Source organism: Mustela lutreola, chromosome 3, assembly GCF_030435805.1.
Source record: "Mustela lutreola isolate mMusLut2 chromosome 3, mMusLut2.pri, whole genome shotgun sequence".
Classification (NCBI taxonomy): Eukaryota; Metazoa; Chordata; class Mammalia; order Carnivora; family Mustelidae; genus Mustela; species Mustela lutreola.
The window spans coordinates 175,118,770-175,143,781 of record NC_081292.1 but is presented as its reverse complement, the minus strand read 5'-3'; the positions used below and the strand labels follow the sequence as shown (position 1 = coordinate 175,143,781).

The 25,012-nt window shown below is 33.1% G+C and overlaps 1 protein-coding gene across 10 annotated transcripts in view; it reads left to right on the top strand.

Annotated features, from left to right (window-relative positions):
* AGFG1 (ArfGAP with FG repeats 1) overlaps positions 1-24,407 on the top strand; it is a 74,785-nt gene extending 50,378 nt beyond the window's left edge. The window contains exons 6-15 of one of the 10 annotated variants that reach the window (XM_059167825.1): positions 6,708-6,827; positions 7,491-7,562; positions 8,956-9,165; positions 10,231-10,411; positions 12,852-12,931; positions 13,387-13,479; positions 18,250-18,297; positions 20,360-20,518; positions 21,946-22,031; positions 22,623-24,407. In XM_059167825.1, coding sequence (XP_059023808.1) covers positions 6,708-6,827; positions 7,491-7,562; positions 8,956-9,165; positions 10,231-10,411; positions 12,852-12,931; positions 13,387-13,479; positions 18,250-18,297; positions 20,360-20,518; positions 21,946-22,031; positions 22,623-22,682 — 1,109 coding nt within the window. In that variant the 3' untranslated portion in view covers positions 22,683-24,407. Of the gene's footprint in view, positions 1-6,707; positions 6,828-7,490; positions 7,563-8,955; positions 9,166-10,230; positions 10,412-12,851; positions 12,932-13,386; positions 13,480-18,249; positions 18,298-20,359; positions 20,519-21,939; positions 22,032-22,622 lie in introns of all 10 variants that reach the window. The other 9 variants (XM_059167824.1, XM_059167828.1, XM_059167827.1 and 6 more) reach the window with 9 other exon arrangements.
* Positions 24,408-25,012: the final 605 nt, after the last annotated feature.

Here is a 25,012-nt window from a genome sequence, read left to right as displayed (position 1 = left end):
TTGTGGTTTAAGAGGCACATATTATCGATTATTTCTGTTCTTGTAAGGTGAGCTGTTGATGCTCTGTCCCTGGGTCCATTATGCAAAATGTTGATATTCTAAATTTATCATTACTTCATTTATAAGCTGAAGTATTTCTTTAAAAATCTTTGGTTACCCAGTGGTATAATTTGTATAGGAAAGTTAATATATAACTAATTCTGACCAGTCATATATTAGAATGGTTGAAGCCCCACCATATTTTAATGATGATCTGTTTTTTGTTTCATATCATTATGGATTCATAAATTTAACATTTGCTACATCTCAAATCTGTTGTCATTATTGTCTTTATTGATGTTCATATTATCCTGTTTTTAGAGTAGCAGTATCTTCAGGTTGGCTCTAGAAGATACAACTTCTTTTTTATTCCCAGACTTAACATGTTTGTTACAAAGAGTTAAATGAACTTCACTGGAAATTAGAAATTATGGAGTTTTGTTTTGTAAATGAATATATAAACATTGCAGTTATCTAGGTAATATTTAAAAGTTGATTATTAAAGTATAGATGTAGTTATTTGTGCCTTTCTAATTGTAATATTAAATAACTGTAATGAACAATGAATGGCATATTGTAGTGAAAAGAAATAGGCTTTGGATTCAGAATGAGTCTTTAGAGTTGTTTCTTAATGCTTCCTTCTACATTTTTTCAAAAAATAAGTTCTGATGTAAATGGTCTGAAAGCCTACATTGTATTTATATCAGAGATATGTGTGAAATAATCTTTGAATGCCAGTAAGCTTTGTGTGTGTCATAGAAAGTTTACCTGTTTGCATTTGTGAGTGGTTGAATAAGCAACAAAGCGAATGTGGAACACTAAAATTAAGAATTGATTTAGTCATTTTGTAGCCATTTTATTTGAAACTTTGCTTTATATTTTTGCATATATGTTTAGTGTATTAACTCATGTTTTTTACTGTTTGTCACTGATTTCCATATTTTAATTAAACAAGAAAAATTCAAGACTGTCTTTCCAAAACTTGGATTTTCACTATTTTGTGAGCATAGCTGAAACTAGCACTTAACAGAATTGATTTCCTACTTGTATTTTAGAACTTATTTTCCCTTCTTTTACTCACCTGTGAGATTGTGATGCCGTCCCTTCTTTTTAATTTGACGACCTGGCTTATATAGTTGGATAATAATGGCATGCAGTATAACACGTGTGTGTGTGTGTGTGTGTGTGTGTTTTATATATATACACACACACACACACAAAATGCACTGTTTAAGGTAGTTCAAAAAATTATGGAAAAGCTGCTCTTCAGCCACATTTCTTTTTAGCCAGCATTAAGAGTTTTTGTTTTAAATATTACTGAGAAAAAATAAGTATTAATAAAAGTATTTTCTAAGGGCCTGCTACAGAAGGAAATTATGGTGTAATTTATGTATGTTTGCTTTAAAAAGGGATCCTAGGTTGAAGAGGATATCTTTCTCAGCAAAGTTTATACTGAGAAGGGTAAGAAATCAGGAAGCTTAAGATGTTGGGGCTGTGGTAGGTGAGCTCCCAGCTCTCTGTTGCCACCTGTTGCTTTTGAATGCTGGCAAAAGGAGTTAAAGAATCTAAGAATATAGAGTGAAACCTTCTGTAATTCATGAATAATTTGCATTTATTTCAGTTTTACACTTACTGAAATACAATTTGATGTGACTGATAAGTAACTACCAATTTCTTTTGTAAATTTTCAGTTTATTTCATGTTTCCCTTGTGTTTTTGTCTTTAAATGCAATTTGTGAATATTCACTATTCAGGGAATTAATGCTGTATTCTTCCAGGTAGCCTTATTAGCCAAAAATAGGTAGCCAGAAATAGTTATGCAGGTCAGTGCAGCTCCACAAGCTGCTTTGTACCATGATTGCAGTCATAGCATCAATAACTCCTTTAAAATGCTCTTTGAAAATAATAGCTATTATTTAATTGTAGAACATGTTAAAAAAAAAAAAGAAATGAAACGTGTAATTTTATCAGACTGATTTAAGATAGATCTTAACTATTTTGTCTCTTTTCCACATGTGGTAGAAAAGGTAGGAACGATGAGTCTGTGAGGATATAGTTTAATAACCACGTCAATTAGGTCAGGTTGCCTAAGAGGAGTAGTTTTTTAGCCTGGAGTTCTTATTTACAATATACCCTCAAATCACCCTTTTTTTTTTTAAACTCCATTTGATCCCAGGAGAATAAAATATATACACATGCTACAAGAGGAAGCTAAGAAAATTAATAATTTATTTCTTCTTTTTCCATTCTGTCTTTTCCCCTAGCCTTTACAAGAATCCTGAATCTTTACTTTTCCATATATGGTCCACAAATGTCAAATCATTGATAACTGAATTGTCACCCTGGAATTTTCGTTTTTTGTTTTTTGATTTTTTTTTTTTTTTTTTTTTTTTTTTTTTTTTATCACAAGTAGGCAGAGAGTGAGAAGGAAGCAGGCTCGCTTCTGAGCAGAGAGCCTGATGCAGGGCTCAATCCCAGGACCCTGGGATCATGACCTGAGCCGAAAGCAGAGGCTTTAACCCACTGAGCCACCCAGGTGCCCTGAAATTTTTGTGGTTTTTTTTTTTTTTTTTTTTTTAATTTTAAGATTTGTTTATTTGAGAGAGAGATGTGCAAGTGAGCAGGTGTGCAGTGGGTGGAGGGAGAGGAAGGTGAGCATCCTCAGTAGACTCTCCCAAGGGATCATGACCTGAGCCAAAAGCTGAGTTGGACATCAACCAACTGTTACCCAGGCACGTCTTTAAAAACTTTTTAAGGTGAAAATTTTTTTCCCATACAGATTGATATGACAAATGGAACTTTTAATAGCAAATGATAATTATTCAGATATGCCAGTCTAGTTAGCATTATTTTATAGGGAAACCTGTTATGTTTGCAGATAGTTTAATGGCTTAAAAGCCAAACATCTTCATCAGAATATTCTGGTTGACATGGTATGTGAGGATGTGTATCAGTGGTGTGGTTATTGCTGTGTTCAGGAAAACTCAACTTCTACAGAAGTACTGGTGCAGTTAGAAACGTTATTAACTTACAGAATTTAAGAGTTATTTTGCTTGGTAATAAACATACCACAAACTTATGAACTATAAACTGTCATTGATTTTTGTCACACCTTGTACTAGGGGTGTTAAACTTCATTGTCTTGCCACCCAGTTAACACTAGTGAGTAATACTATGAAGGAACCACATGCAAAGGGGGATGTTCTAATCCCCTGTTGCCACATGGATACCCAGGCTCAGGATTACTAGATACAATGATTTTCTTTTAAGAGAAGCAGGAAAGATTTATTTAATGTGAAATGTTCTCTTTCTAAGTGTTGAGGTTGAAAAATTTAAATATGTGTAGATGAAACAAATTCAGCTGAATTTGATGAAGGTAGTCCATTTCTACTTTGGTCTCTGTTTATCTTCCTTTCTCCTGAGTACTACCCCTATTTCACTGGAGATGAAAGACAGTTTTCAACAAGGTTTAGGCTCATTAACTTTCGTGCATTAAATTCTTAAACTGAGATTACTTCTTTGTGGTCTTTGAGATAAGATTATATTTAAAAAGCATATTTCCTGTTTTGTTACATTCTGTTCAGTTTTTATTTCTTTGTATAGAGATTGCTTGAGGTTCCAGATAGTAATTTTTGTATTATTGAATTTATTAGTGTTTATTTTCCAAAATTGTGGTTTTTAAAATTTCATCCTATGGTACTTAACAGTTTTAAAAGTTACTATAACCAGTTGTTGAAGACAGTGAGTAGATTCAGTGTCTCCATATAAAAACTGAAAGAAGCATTAAAGTGCTGCTTTGCTCTCATGAATAGGTATTTGATTAATGTGTTTGGTGCTCTGGTTGGAAAACACCAATGTTTATAAATGTGATAAAGTAGACTTGACTAACAAATTGGATTATGTTGAACTGATTTGTTTCCTGATGATGTTTCAAAAGTGTTAAATGTATATTTTCCCTATAATGGTCTAAATATAAGTTAACTGTAGAATATATATTATTGTAGACTACATACTCACATATATTGGCGGTTATAAGTGATGAACCAGCATAGGGACCTAATTCCTTTTTCTCCAAGGTATAGATGCATTTCATTTACTCTCAAATGTACAACTAGGTTGTTCAAAAAACTTAGAACTTGTTTTTTGAAATACAACCTACTCTAAATTTGAGAACTTCCTGTACCATATTCTTTCATTCTTTTGGTTGATAGCTGTATTATTTATAAGTTAAATATTCGACATCCTTTGTCTTTTAGTAGAATTTCCTCTTCTGGGCCTAGTGTTCCAAAGTTATTAAAAATTAATTTCCGTTGTCCTATAAATTATAGAATCATACTGCTGAATTTGTAGTCATACTGCTGGATTTGCAAGTACAGGCCATTTACTGAATCCTGTTGTTTTGCTAGTGAATAAACTGGTAGAGCTTGAGCAGTTGAGGGACTTGTCCAAGACTGTACAATTTTTTTTAACATTTTATTTATTTATTTGACAGAGATCACAAGTAGTTAGAGAAGCAGGCAAAGAGAGAGAGGGAGAAGCAAGCAAGGCTCCCTGCTGAGCAGAGAGCCCGACTTGGGGCTTGATCCCAGGACCCTGAGATCATAACCTGAGCTGAAGGGGGAGGCTTAACCCACTGAGCCACTTAGGTGCCCCAAGGCTGTACAGTTTTTATGTTAAGATGGAATTCTCTGATTAGTTTAGATTCCCTTTTCACAAGCTTATTTGGTTATACTAATAAGTGGTAGCTAGGTTTAAACTTGTATTTATATTTATGATTTAAACTTGTGTACATATTTCTTCCAAAATATTTTTCAATACTTTTATCTTTTATTTATAACTTATTAGTTTATCTTTCATTGTATTTATTTTTGGGAAAGTAAAATATCAGCCTGTAAAGAAATTGAATTTTATTATATGAAGTAGAAATAACAACAAAAAGATTTCAGAGTATCCAGAAAATGCAAAATTTATTTTGTTATGTAATAAGCAGCCTTTTAATTTAGATACCACTGTATAATGTTTGAGAGCTAGGACAAATGTGTTTAAAAAAGGTTTTTCAAGAACAGAGTGTGAGTAGTGATATGTATATATAGCATAGCACTTCCACCTGTCAGACGTGCTAGATGTGAGGACATAGGAAGGGAAGTGGCTCGGGTGTCTAGTAAAAAAAAGGTCTACTTTAGGTGCATTTCCCCCTGCTGCAGTCATACCCTTTCAGATAGACACAAAAGAATAATTACATAAAATGCTGTAAGTTTTCCTGATTATCTTCCTAGGATAATGTTTTACTTTGTTAGTAGAAAATTTCTTATTTAGTAACTTTTTTTGGGTTTGTGTAAGTTAGAATACATATTTATTGCAAACGGTTAGTAAACTCAAGCAAACAAAGAAGAAAATGATAACCAAATCTGGAAATTCACTACTTTGGGTAATGAAAATACAGATTTTCCGTGCGTGTGATACCATGCTAACAAAATTGGCAAATGAAATGTATTTGGAATTTATTTAACCTAATTATCTTACTTACTTTGTGATAAGCATTTTTTAATAGAACTACATATTCTATGTGTGTGTGTGTTTTTTTTTTTTAATGGCTGCCTTATATTTCTGCAGTGTTCTGTAGTATATTTAAGTGATTAATTTTTTTCATTATTATAAAACTCATGTTGTTTAACTGTTAGATATAGCCATACTCATTTACAAGATTTTTTCTACAGGAACTTCCTTGAAGTGATACTGCCTGCAAAGGATTTAAAGTGGCTGACTTTTACTATGTTGATGGCGTTTAACCTTTATCTTTTGAGCATGCTTTTCATTCTTCCCACTTAACATTCCCTTTCCCGCGCATCAGCCACTTCTCATTATATTCTCTATAAAAATCTTATTCAACATCCATTTTAGCCTTTAAAAAAAAACTTTTGTGTTATTTTACTTAGCTACATGGTTTAAGTTTAGAGAAGCCTAAAAATTTGCTCTTTTTTTGTTGATGACCTGTGGGAAGATACCAGTTGGGTCTTTTTCACTGAGTCTGAGGTACACTAATGTTATAAATTTTACTGTTTTCATCATTTCTCAAATTTTAATATATATGAAGAATGGCAGGCTTTTAACAGAATGTGGATATCTTTGATTTGTTTGGAAATCATGTCCCTGTTATACATTCAGTTTTTTAATTTTTATATGCCATGGTGTAAAATAGTTGTAAGCTTAGGGAAAAACCCAAAGAATATTAAAGGAATTTAAACTTCTTTGTATCATTATTGTAGATTCACATAGCTGATGAGTCACTACCATTTTAAATCTGAATTTTTCAGAGTGTAATCTATAAACTTACATCTGTGTTTACATCACTGTAATTCATGTATTTAATGCTCTTAGAGTTTCCTTTAATAGAATCACTTTTATTGTACTATTCTTGAGGTTATTCAAAGTGTATTGTGTATGTACACATTTATTATTAATACAAAGTGGGGAAATTTTGGGATACTTTTTAATGAATTGCTGGAAAGTGGGTTCAGTAAACACTGGTAGGATTTAAGATTTGATTTCTAAATGTATTCTCTTTAAAGTGAGTTGTGAGACAGAAACTTTTCACAAATTTCATTTGTCATATTTTCCATTTATAATTTTCATATTCATTAACATATATTGTTCCTTACCATTTACAGCTCAGAATTCTGCAAATGCAGATTTTGCAAACTTTGATGCATTTGGACAGTCTAGTGGTTCGAGTAATTTTGGAGGTTTCCCCACAGCGAGTCACTCTCCTTTTCAGCCCCAAACTACAGGTAGAGCTTCTCTGGCATTATGCTTCAATGTTTACTTTTAAAACACAAAACTCTCTAGATATAGTTTGAAGAATTATTCTGAACTTAAATTCTATAAGCCTTACAAAGCTCTGGGGAAACCTGAAATATTTATTTTTTTCCATGTTCATTTTGTTTGTTTGGTTGGTTTTGTTTTAAATTATCTGGTGTGTTATCTAATTCAGTGTCTACTCTTTTCCTTTTCCTGCATATGAATCTCCCTTAAATTTCTTTATGAACAGGAGCAGTACAGAGATAAAAATTTGTTAGAATCTCAGGCCACATTGATTTAGGCTCTGAATAAAGGAAGCTAATGGTTTGCTTCCATAGATAGAAAAATATAAGCAATTTTCAGGGCAGCAAGCTTGAGAAGATAAATACTAGTAGTCAAAAGGAGACCTTTGAACAATCACTCTAATCAGACTGGAAATAGTTTTCTGTGCAGGAATTGGTCTTTAAACATTGAGTACTCTCTCATAAAATGTATTGTTTTCAGAATCTCATTGAACCCTCCTTTAGATTTTTGGCTGATTATTTTTCTTTCAACTTTTAACTCTGTGTATTGTCTTAAAGCTTTTTCTTTCATTTTTCTTTTTTTTTCCCCTTCTTTAAATTCCATCATTTACATAATTTCTGGCTGTCCAGCATTTAGAATGCTTTCATCTAGCTGCAGTTTTGGTGAATTTACTTCAGCTTTTCCTCTCCAGGCTTCCAACAGTAAGTTCTGTTGTCAAGTAGGCATCTTTTACTAATTTGTATGTTTTATGTTTCATGGATTTTTTCCAATTATAGAATGTTACTCATCTTTTAATGATAATCATTCTGAAATTCTCACTTTTATTCTCTTTTCACTATTACTAAACTCAGACTTAGAGAACACAACAGTATACAAAAAAAGAGTTGACTTACTGAGTTTTTAATAATTTGAAGTAAATTTCATCAAATTTTAAAAGCTTAGTATTATGTACTTTGTTCACCAGCTACTTGTAACAGATCAGTGTTCGGTATCAACACACATTACTTAGTTTTGATTGAAAACAACTGGAGTTTAATTCCTGAAAGATATTTTATCAGTGTAAATTTTACAATGTCTATAATACTACTTGTTGGAAAAGTGTGTTCTCTTTTTTCAATAGAACTGTATCTTTCTGTTTTTTAGAATATCTGTAATTGTGCTTTGCTATCATTTAATATTTAATTGTATATACTATTTTGATTGCTGAAACTAATACGTAGGTGTAAAGAACTAATACCAACAGTGTAGCATCAAAAGCATAGAATGAAAATAGTCTGGCTTTAATCTTTTGATAGTACTTTAGAGAAGTCTCTAGAGGACAGAATAGTCTTTAAATTCTTAGCAGGCTATATACAGTAATGACCATTAGGTGAATTGTGATCTATAAATTTTTTAAAAATGGTATGATATTTAGATTATGCATTGTATACTATAAATTTTATTCTTTGAACTATATAATAGGGCATGATTTTACTGAGGACAACCATGATATTATATGTACATTAAATTATTATGTGGAATTAAATATTAGCTCTTCAAGTAAAATAAGCCTAAAGCTCAAACACCACATTTTAAGAAATTATGGATCAAAATAGTACATCTTAAACATTTTAAATCTGTACCCTGGGATTTGTTTCAACCGTGTCTCTATTGGAGCTTTAAGAACTTAGAGTATAAGATACTTTGTGTCTTGCTTATGGAGACTGTTCAGGAAGAACCAGTAAAAAGTGATAGTACATAGATAACTGAATAGTCTATAAAGTAACTGAGTTTAAAACCCAGTTAGCATGGAGTTACTCTTCTGGTTATTATTCCATGCTACCATGGAGTAGCTTGGAATAATTACTCTTCTATGAATTAGTCTTCACTTCAGTGTAGATAATACACAGTAACTTGCTACCCTACATGTTTCCATGGCCTTTGAAAACGTAGTTTCCCAAATTATAAAAAGTCATACATAGATGATTAAAGTTAAATGCCATTTGCCAATAAGATTGTTTGTAGAACACTTAATTAAGGAAGAAAACACATAATCTATCAAAGGATTTTGGGAGAAGTCTAGAAATTTTAAGTGTTTTGTTTATTCTGTTACAGGTGGAAGTGCTGGATCAGTAAATGCTAATTTTGCTCATTTTGATAACTTCCCCAAATCCTCCAGTGCTGATTTTGGAACCTTCAATACTTCCCAGAGTCATCAAACAGCATCAGCTGTTAGTAAAGTTTCAACAAACAAAGCTGGTCTACAGACTACAGACAAATATGCAGCACTTGCTAATTTAGACAATATCTTCAGTGCTGGGCAAGGTATTAAGCTTTAAACAAAATAAATACAAATTTGTATATTAAACAGTTCTCTACATGTGGTTGTATTTATTACAATTTAAGGTCACTATGCTTTTCATAGTGGTGAAGAAATTTTATCTGTACTAGAAGTTCATGAGTATTTACCATAATCCAGTAAGAGGCCTTTTGGAAGTCCTAGAAACTATTTGTATGCTTCTAATTTTAAAAGAAATTAAACAACAAAATTTAATTTTGTCTTAGAAAGCATGCTTCACTGTTGGAAGGTGGTGGAGGACCAATAAATCCTATTAGTAATGCTGACTGGAGGGTTATGTGGTGGTTTTTGTAATATATTTATTTTGGACTATTTTTGCTATTAATATTTTGGTATTTAAAAAAACTAAACCCATTATTTTTACAGTATATATTTATAGCTGGTTTTGATCTTATGGCCAGTATTTTGCCTTTCAAAATGCATAGTGTGGTAGAGCACAGCAGAGGTCTGCTTTTGGACTGGAGTCTGCATCCTGATCTATCTCTGACCATGCTTTCTCATCTCCAGAATGAGGGTAGTAATAGCATTGAATTTTTTATGTGTTGTTGTATCTCAGTCGCTTAGAACAGTGCCTGGCGCATCGTAAGTGCTATTGAGAATGTTCCCTTTTATTACTGTCTCTAATTTTTTCATGGACAACCCTGGGAAAATGATATTATTAATGAGTTGTTCACATTGAGTCTAGCATTTTATAAATCTGAATGTTCACTTGAATGAGAATCACCTGTTCTGGAGATGTTAATGTAGCACTTTGAGAATTTGTTCTTTATACATAAGCTAGACATGTTATTGTTACAGTGTTCATTTTTGTTACAGAAACAGTATTTGTTTTCTACCACAGTGGTATGTGTAGCAATTATCTTATCCAGTGGTTTCTAGGTAGTTTATTAGATAAAACTGTGGAGTTCTGTCCATTTATTTGCTTAGCTTTAAATCAGCTTTAAATTTACACGTGTTTCATGGCAAATGTGGTTGATAAATTGTAAGCATAACTTAAAATTTCAGTGTAATTTTTTTTTGTTCATTTATAGGTGGTGATCAGGGGAGTGGCTTTGGGACCACAGGTAAAGCTCCTGTTGGTTCTGTGGTTTCAGTTCCCACTCAGTCAAGTGCATCCTCAGACAAATACGCAGCCCTGGCAGAACTAGACAGCGTTTTCAGCTCTGCAGCTACTTCCAGTAACGCATATACTTCCACAAGTAATGCTAGCAGGTACCTTGTCTCAGTCAGTGTTCCTGCTTCGTGGTGTTATCTTTTTTTCCGACTCTGAATAATAATGTTAAATAATGACTGGTGATGTATTTTTAAAATTCTTGAATATTTTTATAGTTTGCAGAAACTGAGTTTAATTTGCTAATTCAAATATCCTTGAGTAATTGTCATTTTATCTTTTTATTTAATCAAAGGTTTTGTTAACTTTCTTTCTTGAACACTAAAGTTATAGTTGAGGGTATGTATGCATCTCAGAGTGAGGAGTTATATACAGATTTAATTATACTGAGCAGAGAATCCATTTAGAAAATTACATACTTTTAAGGTACAGTTTTTAGTCATGAAGACTAAACACTGAAAGTAACATGTTGTAGCTTAAGTTGTAAATAAATATTTTTAGAAATGTTTGCAAGAGAACCCAAGATCCAATTTTGTATCTCATCGGTGTCTAAATATATCTGATGTGAGGGTATTTTTGGCAGCAGGAAGTCTTAACACATTTTAACAGCAATAAAGCTTTAAAAACTCTTGTAGTTGTAACTTTTACATTTCTGAAAGAAAACAGATGCAGAAGTACAGGTGACTTACCACCACAGTACTGTTACCTGAGTATCTATTTGTTTCCCTTCAGCATCTTTTCTAGAGAGAAATGGGAAGATTGTAACACTAACTACTTGGATTCTCCAGTAATTAATTTTCTATATGCCAAGCAGGAAAACTGAATCCAAGAAGTAAAGTTTAGAGTATTTGTATATATCCTGTTTCATTAGGATGTCTGTGTTAGACATAAGAAATAGTGACCTATAGCAAAGTAATTATAAATTAATTTAATTAATTAATTATAAAGTAATTATACCTCTGGAAACATAGGTATACATAACAAATGGTTTATTCATACTATATTACAGTATATTAGTGGTTCCCACTGTGTGGTCCATGGAACATTTAGGGTACATGAGACCCTTTCAAAGGGGTCTTTGAAATTAAAACTACAGTCATAATAGTTCTCACAGGTTATTTGTGTTTTCGGTATTGACATTGATATGATGGTACAGAAGCAGTGACAAGTAAAAACTTGCCAACACTTTAGCACAAATTAAGACCGTGATACCAAACTGTACTAGTAGTCATCTAATTGTCATTATATTTCTTACCAGCACATACTCAGTTTTACTTGTGGATAGTCTTGATTTAGTTTTTCTTCTGAATATTTTTTTTAATTATTTTCATGAGATGTAATTGGTATATAATATTGGTTTCGGGTGTACAGCATAATAATTTGATGTTTGTGTGCATTGTGAAACGATCATGTAAATGTAGTTACTATCCGTCCCCATACATAGCTAACTTTTAGGATTTACTCTCTTTATAACTTTAAAGTATGCACCTTAATATTATTGACTGGTCACTGTGCTGTACATTACTACCCTGTGGCTTATTTATATATTCCTACAAATATTCTTGACAAAACAGTTAATTTTACTAGGGTGCCTGGGTGGCTCAGTTGGTTAAACGTCTGACTCCTGGTTTCAGATTGGGTCATGATCTCATGGGTTGTGGGATCAAGCCCCACATTGGGCTCCAACCTTGGCAGGGAGCTGGCTTGAGATTCTCTCCCCCTCTTTCGTGCCCTGCCTAACATAAATCTTCTAAGAAAATCTAATTTGATTAAATCCTGACCTTTAAATAATGTCCTCTTAACTTTCTATGTGTTCAAGCAAGGTATTTATCAAGTAATTTCTACTGCATGTTGAAGTATTGTGGGTAACTTGAGGAAAGTCAGCGTGTGTGGTTGTTTAAGTTGTGGAATGAACCAGCCACACATAATAATGACTACATCCATTGTTTTATGGAACACTGGTTTTCCTTAAAAGTAAGAATGATATACCATGGTTATTCAGATTTGGATATTTGGCAGAAAGTTTCTTAAAAATGAATATTTAAATCTGTCACTTTAAGGAAAATAATTGGTAAAATTCACACGTCCAAGCAAATACTAGAATTTTAGAAAATTTTTCAATCCGCCATGAGCTTGACAGCTTCACATTACTTTTCTAATAAAATGAGTGGTGATATTAATGTAAATTTTTGATTTTTGCTAAGGTCCTTCGGTTTCAGAAAATATAATTCTCTATCATAAAAATGCTAGTTACGTGAGCATGTAATAGCTTTATGGTTAATTTTAAAACAATGACATTTAAAAAAATTTCTGTTTTAATTTCTTTACATATTGTTAATATACAGCACATTTACACAAAGACTCTTTGGAATTCTCAGTAACTTTTCAGAATGTAAATGAGTCCTGAGACATAAAGTTTAAGAACTGCTATGATACATAGTATTCTCAGTATTAACTGTTTCCACATTTTATGGCCACTCTTTAGACTGATTACCTTTGCTTTAAGAAAATAAAAAGAACTCCTTCTGTGTTTGTTTTCAGCAATGTTTTTGGAACAGTGCCAGTGGGTGCTTCTGCACAGACACAGCCTGCTTCTTCAAGTGTGCCTGCTCCATTTGGAGGTATGTGTTTCTGGGATATATAGATAGATAGATAGATAGATAGATAGATAGATAGATTTTTATAAAACATATAAAGCTTATATATACAGAGTATTGCATTTTCTTAGGTGTACTGGAAGACTGTGAAAGCAACAATTTATCAAAAAGCTCTAGTTTTCTTTCTTTTTAAGATTTTATTTATTTATTTGACAGACAAAGATCACAAGTAGGCAGAGAAGCAGGCAGAGAGAGAGGAGGAAGCAGTCGCCCTGCGGAGCAGAGAGCAGGACTCGGGGCTTGATCCCAGGACCTTGGGATCATGACCTGAGTTGAAGGCAGAGGCTTTAACCCACTGAGCCACCCAGGCGCCCCCAAAAGCTCTAGTTTTCTGTCCTCATTAATGTATGAACAAATATTTTTGATAATTGAATACAAATATATTAGATTTTATAGTGTATTTTTATAATTTCTTAAAGCTACGCCTTCTACAAATCCATTTGTTGCTGCTGCTGGTCCTTCTGTGGCATCTTCTACAAATCCATTTCAGACCAATGCCAGAGGAGCAACAGGTAAGAAATAAGTATAGATTATAGAACAGAAAACTTGGAAAAGGTGTTTATTTATTGCAAAGACGCCATGAGAAGAACATCAGAAAATAAAGTTCTTCTTTCTTCCTGAAGTGGATGGAAGAGTTTGTCCATAAAGAGTACACTAGCTAAAAATTTATAAAATCCTGGACTTTAATATTTGAGAGGGACCCTAGCAGTTCTCTAGCAGCCCCCATGGATCAATCACAGCTTTCATTCTTCAGGTGAGGCAGCCCCAAGCATGGAGATGTGACTTCTTCCAGCCATGCCATTTTGTGACTGAGATGGGACTTTTGAATACAGCAATTCTGACTCATTTGGTGGTCTGGTTTTGGAATTACTGGTTATTACTCACTCATGCATAATAGGAAAAATTTGTGAGAGTTTTTTTTTGTTTCGTGTTTTGCTCTTCATGAGTTGGTGAGGAACACATTAGCTTTATTACATGAGGCCTTAGCAATTAGGTCTTCTAGTGCTTCTCTCTTTGAGAACATTTCACATTTTTTAAGTTGTGCAAACCTGATTTGATTTGGGGTGTAATATTTGAATATTCTCTCTTGATAATTTTTTAATCTTCTTTATTTTTTCCCTTTTATCATTTTGGTTCATGTTGCACACCAGCCACATAGCTTTTATATTGCATTTCTTTGATTTTTGTCCTGTCACCCTGAACACCAGAACTATTTGCCAGTATCTTGGGGTGTCACCAAGTGTACATGGTATAGCATGAAACCCATTAGTTTAAAGTTGGCCAGCTTTGTTCTTGTGCACATGTCCCAATAATTTTAGAACTAAATCTTTAAGCATATAGCATATATTGATGTGAAATCTTGAAAGAATAAGGTGTTTGTAACATAATTTGTGCCTTAAGAATTGGTAATTATTAGCAAATTTGGTCATTGGCAAGATCAGGAATTGTGGTAGTAGGAGTTTCTTCAGTCATGATTTGTTGGTATCTCACATAATAGATGTTTAATAAGTATTTTAATTTCAAATAATTCTTTAAATTGTTTTTGTTTTAATTCAGTTATACTTAGTGATTTAATTTCTGTTTCAGACAAATATTCATCAGTTAAAATATATGGAACATTTCTAATTATTAGCATATTATTTTGACTTGGTGGAATGAATATGTATGATGTCTCTGGGCACAAAGGGTTCTGTACATTGTCTTATTTAGTCCTCTTAACTCTCATCAAATACATGTTGACAGCTGAGGAAAGTGAGGCTTAGAAAAGTTAAGTGAATATGTTTTGGGTGCAGCCAGACTTGTGTTCAAATCCTGACTTCATATTTACATGTTTGATGATCTTAAGATATCTTTTTATATATTAATTTCATAATGAGTAGAGTAAAGATGTTAGGAAGATGTACTAACATTTGTTGAGTGTTTAAAATTGTTTGCAAGGTAGTGTCACTATTTTTATAGCTATTGTAATACCATTTGACAACTGAAGGTTGGAAACCCAGATTGTACCTTGACTAAGCTTATATTGATCTAACTTTTCTGAGTCTTAATGTTACCCTTTTCTATAGAATGTGAACAATATTCTCCTACTGGCAGAGTTTTTGTGAAAATTACAAATCACTGTGTTTGGTCTTTGCATTATCCTATATAGTTGGTAAATCTTTCGATTATTTTGCTTTCATGATTGTACCTCCAAATTGGTTTGTCATTAGAGTTAAGGGCTTTCTTAATTTCTTTTAACTTCTGTTTTATGTAGAGTATGAAAGTCCTTTAACGTTAAGGATCTGTGTAGGATGTACATGAATATAAAAGGTATGATGTATGTTCAGATGTTCTAAGGTGATCTTTAGTATTAGGCTAAGCACAGGTTATTGAAAGGAAGTTATGTAGGTATGATATATGTTCAGATGTTCTAAGGTGATCTTTAGTATTAGGCTAAGCACAGGTTATTGAAAGGAAATTATGTCCCCAAATTTTTATTTCAAGGTAAAAAATGTTTTTCATTATAAACCGCTTTGATTTATGACATTGATCACCTTTGTTAAGCTTTTATAAACTATTAAAAGTAATTAAATGTTAACTACTAATTTTTCTATTGAAGTTGTAATATAAAAAGTATTTTGATAAAATACACTATGCTTAGAAATTTCCCATGTCAAAATTAATATTAGTTCTTAGGACATATTTTTTGTTGCTTTCAAATATTTTGTTAAATATGAGGTAGCCTTTGAAAGAGGGTATTGCATAGTAGTTCTTTGAAAATTTTAAATATTTTACAAATATTTCTTTTTTTTAAATGTTTCTTTCTTGAAATACATATTTTAATAATCATTTTTCTTCTGCATTTATAAAGCTTTGGGGCTTTAATTTTCTTTTACTGTATTACATAGAAACCTTCATTAGGATATTAACCAAGATGGCCTAAGACCTTTTTCATTTTAGGATTCTATAATAGCATTTTTTATAGAGCTTTTGAGACCTTAAATCTAACAGCTAATATAATTCTCAATTATTATGAAATTCTCTTATAATTCTTAAATTTCTCCTTTCCTGAGGAATGAATAGTCTTTATTTTCCTAACTTCATTTTAATGAATGAATGAATGATTTAAAGGATTTTTTTTACCCTCTCCCCCCCCCAATGAGATAAACTTAACAGAAATGTAGAGGTGAAAGAAGCATAGTAGCATCTAGGCCAGCATCCTTATTTTATTACCTAGGTGGAGATTGATTGATGGGTTTGCCTTAAACTTTCAGAATTGATTAATGACTAATCTAATAGTTGTAATAGTTTAGAACCCTTTTAAACCAGCACTGTTTCTGCTGGTTCCACTGATTCCACTCATTAAGAAAAATACCTAAGAGAAATGAAAATGTACATCTATGTAGAAACTGGTACATAGATGTTCATAGCAGCATTATTCATAATAGCCAAAAAGTGGAAACAGCCCGGAATGGCATCAGCTGATGAATGGATAAACCAAATATGTTAAAATCACAATGGAAATTTGGTTGGTAATAAGCAGTAATGAAGTCCTGACACATGCTACAACATGGATGAACCTTGAAAACATTGGCCTAAAGGAAGCTAGTCATAGAGTAACGTATAGCCTGTGATTCCATTTGTAAGTGGTATGTCCAGAATGGACACATCTGTAGACCTGGAATGGAGGGGAGGGGAGAGGGAGGGTGACAGCTGGTAGATACAGAATTTCTTGGGGCAGGGGTGATGAAAATGTGCTACAGTTCCATTGTGAGGGTGGTTTTACAACCCTGGGAAGATATTAAAAAGCATTGAATTCTACACTTTAAGTGGACAAATAGTGTGATAATGTAGATTATATCTTAAAAAGCTCTTAAGTCTGAAAGTTTTATAGCAGCAGGACTAAAACTTATGAGGCATCATTGTTGCAGACTGAGGTTACGGCAGTTAATATTGGGTCACAGTCACTGTTGACTAAAGGTCAGCTTGTACCGAAGTGTATTTTGGAGAGCATGTCTCTTGAGATGTTATCAAATACTCCGTGGAAAAGGGTTCTATGCCCAAACATATATGGGAAACACTGGTGCAAACAGTTTAATCCATTACTACTATTAGTGCAGGACTTCTCAAGAGACCTACGGATTTTAAGAAAGGAGATAAACATAGAGTGACCTAACTTATTTATTATGATATCCTTCTTCCTCAGTTACCCTCTTGTTGAATTCAGAACACAGTACTGATGTATCTCTTAAGTATCCATCTTTTAAAGTTATTAGGAAGGAAAATATATCCATTGAGTATTTACAGTACTTTTTAAAAATTTGTTGTTAAATTTATCTTCGTGGCAGCTTTTTCAGGTAGGTACTATTATCCTTCCCTCTGCCTCCTGTTTGCAAATGAGGAAACAGAAGCTTGTGGAAGTTAAATGACATTCTGTAGTTAGAAAATGACAGAATGAAGACCCTAACTACTCTGATCTCTCACTGGTTCTGTTTTCCCACATTTAATTGGCTAAGTACACTAATTTAAAATGCATGGACGTATATTTTAGAAACATTTCCACTCCAGATGGTTAAAACCAACAGAAAATTTCTAGTACTTAAAAACCTAATTTGCTTTCTGTTTCTTTACATGTATTTATGTGTAACCTCTCTGACCTCATTTATGCCTGATAAGATTTACACAAGATGGATTTTTCTCTTCTCTTCTCTTTTCAGCCATTACATTATAAGCTGAAAGTTGTGCTCACGTTTCTGATGATTTACACTAAATAATTTCCCACTCATCATACTTAGTTGACTTGAGTTATCTTTATGAATTTCTAGGTAGTGTACAGAACTGTAAATAAAATAATCAAACATCCTTCAGGTGCTGTCCACAAGATTTGACTTTTTAGATGTGAAAGTTAGATTCTAGGTCATTTTAGATAATCCTTTGAATAGCATAGGGTGTAACTCATGAGGCCTACAAAGTCTTTCTATGGCCGTAGTTTATCTTGACATGAAAAAAATGTTAGTGTTTAATTAAAAATGGGTTTCATAAATGTTTTTTTCATTTGGTATTTCTTTCTCTGGTATTTATTATGCTAATTTTCCCTTTTTTTCAAACAGGTTAAATATTAGTGTCATGAATGTTGAAATTAAAGGACTTTATGGATATGTTTTTATTATATATTCTTATGCTACCCACTTTGTAACAGTATATTCTAATTTTAGTACTTTCTAATGAAACAAATTTACTTTTTTTTGACAATAGTTATCCTTAAGTTAATTGACATTGGTCTCTTTATGGCTTTCCATAAGGCCTTTCTGGAGCAATGCATTCTCAAGTGTTCCCTCACGCTCATTTTGGTAGGTGGCCACAACTGATACCTGGATTTGTGTGGCAATCTGTCTACCTGCTTGTGGAAGCTTCTGCTAGTGTTTTGGATCCTTGCATGTGGAATTAAGGTTTTTCCATGTTTTACAATGGAGTGGGCATGGATGTGTGGCATTGGGGTTACATTATATTTAAAGTTGCATAAAAATTGTGATTTGTGTTTTAATGCTGAAAAGCATTATCGCTTACCTCCATGGTCACATTAGAATGTTAATAGCTTTTTTGATTATTTTCCTTGAGTTTGAATTCATAGCACTTTTGACACATTTTTGATACACCAAAAACCATTTTACCACATTATTCCATGGGGTTTGGTTTTGCTTAACTTATACAAGTTTCGCTTTTTAGTGCTTTCTTAAAAAGTGATTTGTCAAAGTTTTGTCAGTGCATTGTTGTCTGTTATGAAACCCTTCTGTTTCCTTTGCAGTGTGCTTATTATTCTTTAATTCACTTGCTTTCTAGTGGCTTGTTTCTCCTGTTTTCTCATCAATTGTAATTTCAAAAAAATTTGACATTATGATTAGGTTCATTGAGACAAATTGCATAGTTATAAACAATAGGATAGGAGGATTTCTTTGGGGAGTATCTATAACATGACTTTCAAGGTTTTTTAAAAATAAAATATAATCTGTGTAACATGTTCAGTATTAATTCCTGTACCTTAAATAGAGATCAAGTTGGTAAATTTAAAAAAAATGTTTAAATCAAATACAGTGAATTATCATGTTTTTGATAGCATCATGCCAACAATATTTCATTATTTTAAATTGCTAGTATTCTGTGTTAAAAGTACCACTATTGGCTCTTACTTTACCAAGAATTTTTCTGGAACATACATTCAGAAGGTGCTGTTTTTAATCTTCACTAGCAGTTAGTAATATACTGTTTTGCTACTACATGCATTCCTTTTCAAATTTTTTTTTGAGAGAGAGAAAGAGAGAGGCAGGCAGGGGAGTGGTAGAGAGACAATCTTAGGCCCTGCGTAGAGCCGAAAGCCTGATACAGAGCTCAGTCTCTTAACCCTGAGATCATGACCTGAGCCAAAATCAGGAATCAGACGCCTAACCTACTGAGCCAACAATGTGCCCCTACTACATGCATTTCTATAATACAAATTAGGTTATAAGTAATTCATAAATGGGTGAGTGATGGCAGTGTACCACATGTGTAGTGATTGTTAATACACTGATTTCAGTGCAGTCTAGATTACTACGCTCATTCACCCTATATCAATCTTATAGAATCAGTAAGAATGCTATTTCACTCCCTTTTCAATCTTTATGCATTTTATGCAGTCTTTATGCACCTCTACAACTTAGCAGTCCTAACTTTAAACCCCTTATTCCAAAGCAGTCTACTTATCTTTCAAATAAGATATGGTGGTCTATATATTTCTTTTGGAATTGATGTATTAAGAACCTCACATGTTCTTTTAATTGTCTTAGTGGTTTTATTAGGGAAAGCCATTCCTCTTCAGCCCCTTTTGGGCTCTGTTTACAAAGCTGTATAGTTTTTGAGAGGCCTGCTTCTAACTCTGTTTCTCCTCTAAGTCTTGTTATTTTCAATAAACTATTTTTTAGAAGTTTAAAAGTTGTTTTTATCAGGAACATACCTAACTATGTTATAGCAGACAATTCAGTGGATAAAATTCAATTTTTGGCGATTTTACTGTATGCAGCAAAATAAAATTAAAAACAAATGTATATTAGTACACATGTGACATGCATGATGGGCTTTAAAAAAGTTGACTGCTGTTTAGACTTTTAGTTACTTTGAAAAATTTTCTTACGATTTCAAATGATAGCTTTATTAGTGTCATTCTGGTCATGGGTTTCAGGAGAACAACATTTATAGATTGTGTTAAACTGTATAGTACTAAAACTTATTACTAATATTGTCAGCGTTTTGGAATTTAAGGTGCCTTTAGTGTACAAGTTAATGTTTTTCAAGTGAAATCATTCTGTAGTGCGTGGTATGAGGAGCAAAACCTGCTCTTTTGTGAATTAGTTATCAGCCCTTGCTTTCTCCTGTCAGCTGCAACCTTTGGCACCGCCTCCATGAGCATGCCTGCGGGCTTCGGAACTCCTGCTCCCTATAGTCTTCCCACCAGCTTCAGCGGCAGCTTCCAGCAGCCTGCCTTCCCAGCCCAAGCAGCTTTTCCTCAACAGACAGCTTTTTCTCAACAGGCCAATGGTAAGATCTATCACTTGGCTAGCTGTAAGTCCACTTTAGATATCCTTTATGTATCATAATCTTTTATGTTTGGACAGAAAAACTTGTCCAAAGAATGCTGTGGCACTGTCTGCTAAACATTTACTACACAAATATAGATGCCTTCGTTGCTTTGGGCCTTAGAGAACTGAATGATTTGGTAAGTTTTTGTGACCAGGTTATAGATTTAGGAGAAATCAGAGACTCTGTAAAGAGTACCCCTTCTTAGAATCTCCAGTGTCTTTTATCTTTTTTCTTTTTTTAAAAAGATTTATTTTAGAGAAAAAGAGAGAGAGAGAGACAGAGCCTGTGTGTGAATTGGGGGAGGGACAGAGGGAGAGAATCATCAAGTGGACTCTCCTCTAAGAGTGGAGCTGAAGAAGGTGCTTGATTTCAGACCCGTGAGATCACAACCAGAGCCGAAACCAAGAGCCGGATACTTAACTGGCTGAGCAACCGAGGTGCTCCCTCCCCACTGCCCCAGTCTCTTTCTTATTAATTTCTCTTGTTTGTTCTAATATGTCTGTTGATTTTAAAAGAAAACTTTGTAGGGCACCTAGGTGGCTCTGTGGGTTAAAGCCTTTGCCTTCTTCGGCTCAGGTCCACAGTCCTGGGATCAAGCCCAGCATTTGGCTCTCTGCTCAGCAGGGAGCCTGCTTCCTCCTCTCTCTCTGCCTGCCTCTCCGCCTGCTTGTAATCTCTTGTCTGTCAAAGAAATAAATAAAATCTTTAAAAAAAAAAAAGAAAGAAAACTTTGTATACCTTGAGTGTTTTTGTTTTGCATCAGAAAACTTGTGGATCTGCTCTTTTGTATAATCTATGTATGTGGGAGACATAGACTTAATTTTCCAAGTAGGCAACTGTATTGTGGTTAGAGTTTACTTGTTCTAGAAGCCAGGGATTTTTTTTTAATCTATTAAGCTTATTTGCTGAAGTTTGAAAGTCCATAAATTTGAAGATTATTCTTAAATTATAATTGTGTATCTATATTTAGTGTCTCTGGTTAGATAAAAATTTGGAAATAAGGTCCATGGCAGAGCCATAATGATAAAATATTTCCTAACAAATATTGTGCTGTTCACATGAATCCATTGTGTTTTGCTCACATCTAGTCTCAGATAGTCGTAGGTCATCTATTAATTCCATTCTTCAGATGTCAGCAGCTTACATAGCTGAGACACATGAGAAGAAACCATTTCTGAGAAGCTGTATGAACTGTTACATGTGCCACAGGAAGTTTGTCTCTGGTATTTGAAAGCATGAGACTCAACAGTTGAACATTGATATTTTATTATTGTTGCTCTAGTAGGAATTTCTCTGAAACTTCTTATGAGTCTTTATAAGCAAGCATCAGATTGTCTCTGAAAGGTATAGGTTTTAATTGGTGATTCTGTTTTAACAAGGTGCAGGTTTTGCAGCATTTGGACAAACAAAGCCAGTGGTAACCCCTTTTGGTCAAGTTGCAGCTGCTGGAGTATCTAGTAATCCTTTTATGGTAAGTGAGATGCAATTTTAAGCACTTTATAATTTGTGTGTTATCTTCAAATTAGGAGAAGCAAGATGTGACTATTCTACTGATGTGACAGTGAAAGATTTTGCAAATTGAGGTAGCTATCATGCATGATCCTTTTTTTGACTTAAAAAAGACACACACACACATTACTCAGTTGCAGATCAAAGCACTGACAGTAAATAAGCTATTTTATAGCATGAAACTGTTTTCTTGTCTAAGTAATGCTTTATGAAAAGCTGTAGATTTAGTGAACTGTGTGAAAAGGGCTTGGACTCAGATTTGGTTTGAATCATAAATGTGTTTTCTTAAGGGCCAAGTCCTTTCTTAGATTCTGTTATAAGATTTATGTGGAATAATGGGTATTAAAGCCCATAACAGAGCTTCTGACACCTAATAGTTTTATTATATCATGTTGCTAATAACAATAATGAATCAGTATGATTGCCAATAACTATAAAATAATTTCTAATCTAAATGTTGTTGTATTTAATTAATCAAAGTTAAATCTTTTCATAGTTTCACATGTATACCACCCTTACTTGTGTTTTTATTTTGTCTTGTGTTTTCCTTTAGACTGGTGCACCAACAGGACAATTTCCAACAGGAAGCTCATCAACCAATCCTTTCTTATAGCCTTATATAGACACTTTACTGGAACGAACTTTTACGTGGTCACATTACATCTCTCCGCCTCTTGCACTGTTGTCTTGTTTCACTGATCTTAGCTTTAAACACAGGAAAAGTCTTTAAAAAGCCTGCATTGTGTATTAAACACCAGGTAATATGTGCAAAACAGAGGGCTCCAGTAACAACTTTTAACCTGTGAATTGGCAGAAAAAGGTAGCGGTATCATGTATATTAAAAATTGGCTAATATTAAGTTATTGCAGATACCACATTCATTATGCTGCAGTACTGTACATATTTTTCTTAGAAATTAGCTATTTGTGCATATCAGTATTTGTAACTTTAACACATTGTTATGTGAGAAATGTTACTGGGGAAATAGATCAGCCACTTTTTAAGGTGCTGTCATATATCTTGGAATGAATGACCTAAAATCATTTTAACCATTGCTACTGGAAAGTTACAAAGTCAAAATTGGAAGGTTTTATTCATTCTTGAATTTTTCCTTTCTAAAGAGCTCTTCTATTTATACATACCTAAATTCTTTAAAAATGTAGAGGGATACCTGTCTGCATAATAAAGCTGATCATGTTTTGCTACAGTTTGCAGGTGAAAAAAATAAATATTAGAAAATATGCTATTGTTTTTGTGTTCTTGCTGCAATGCCTTTACCAAAGTGGCCTTAAAATATGAGTAGTGAATTGAGAACATCTTGAATTCTTAAATTAGAATTTCAGAAGACTTCTAGTGATTAACTTTTATGTCTAAAAGAGAAAATTTTATAAAAAAAGGCCATGTAGAAAATTTAATAAAACTACTATGACTGCTATATTCAGGAATATGTCAGTGGTAAAGCATTTAAATGTAGCTTGTCAGATTCACCGTAATCCTTCTAATTTCTTTGCAACTTCTTAATTTTGTGAAAATTTGTATATATGAAGAATTTGCATGTATGTGTATTTACAAATTTTTTTAAGTATCTTGAATTCTCAGACTGCAGAAGTCCTATTTTAACTATTGATTTTTAAACAAAAATACTGTCTTTGAATGTATTGGAAGCAGACATGCATTAACTGTGACATGATTGCACCTCAGTTTTTTTTTTCCTTTGTTTGGACAAACTGATATTATTAAAATAGGACATTTATTTATGTTCCATTTCTGGGAGGAAAACAAACTGGAACCCAGTGTTACCTTAAAGTTATAGAATACTTTGTTTAAAAAGGCAACAATACTAATGTTTAGTTATATCTTTTTGTTAATAGATGAACTTGTTTAAATATTTATGTACAGTAATGCCTCATTCATTAAGATGTACTCTAGCAGTCTTCATCAATACACAACACAGCTGAGAAACTTGGAATAATTCTTTTTAAATGCTTTTGAGCAACACACATTAGTCACAAAGTGTCTATATGTTTGTTTTTATGTGAAATTTTGATTATTTCATTTCCCAGTCCTAGAGTATTATTAGCAGTTCAGAATGACAGCTTGGAAGGAGATAGACAAACCATGAAAATCTGTCGACCATTTAGTTTAAGGACAGCCAGGACAGCCTCGAGGACATCACTGTATGACATCATATTCTGATAATAGTCTGGTACTTTGACTCTGTGTCATCAAGAAAAGGTAAAGTTACGTATACAAATATGTAATACGTGTTTGGAAAGTTTTATCTTACCATGTTTAAACATTTTTTTTAAAGCTTTGGTATTAAAAGAAATGAACATCAGTTTCTTCAAACATTTTATTTGTGTTGAATACCTTTTCCAGTGGTGACTACATGAGTTGTTACACAATCTTGAAGTCTGTGTAGTGTTTCAGACTTGGTAAAGCATTGCTGTCCATTGCATCTCTAGCTCAGTGTGTAGTTTGTCTGAACTATTTTGATGAGCAAGAAGATGGAAATCTCCGCCCCTTTTTGAATGTTATGCCTCTTCTCTTAATATTGAAAATGCTGCAGAGGTCTTAGCTGTGTGTGGGTATAACTTGAAATACCTACAGTTTGGGGGTCTCTCTCCAGCCATTTTTTCTTGGAGGGACTACTTAAGAAATGTCTTTGAATTTCTATGTTTTAGATTGTATTGGGTCCCAGTCAATTCATATGTACAAAGTTATGCTATATGATTGTAGGCCATTACCTAAATAACCTTCCAGGCTTTCCATCTAAGAAATAAGTTAATTAAACAGTTGTTATTAAAATGATTTTAAAGACTATTTTTTCTGGTACCATCTTGAAGTTTTTAAGTAAATGAGAACTTTTACTGACTTTAAATGAGTGCTTATAAAATAGAAATCCTTAGTTTAAAAAGTGATCCAGCTTTAATGTGGATTTAA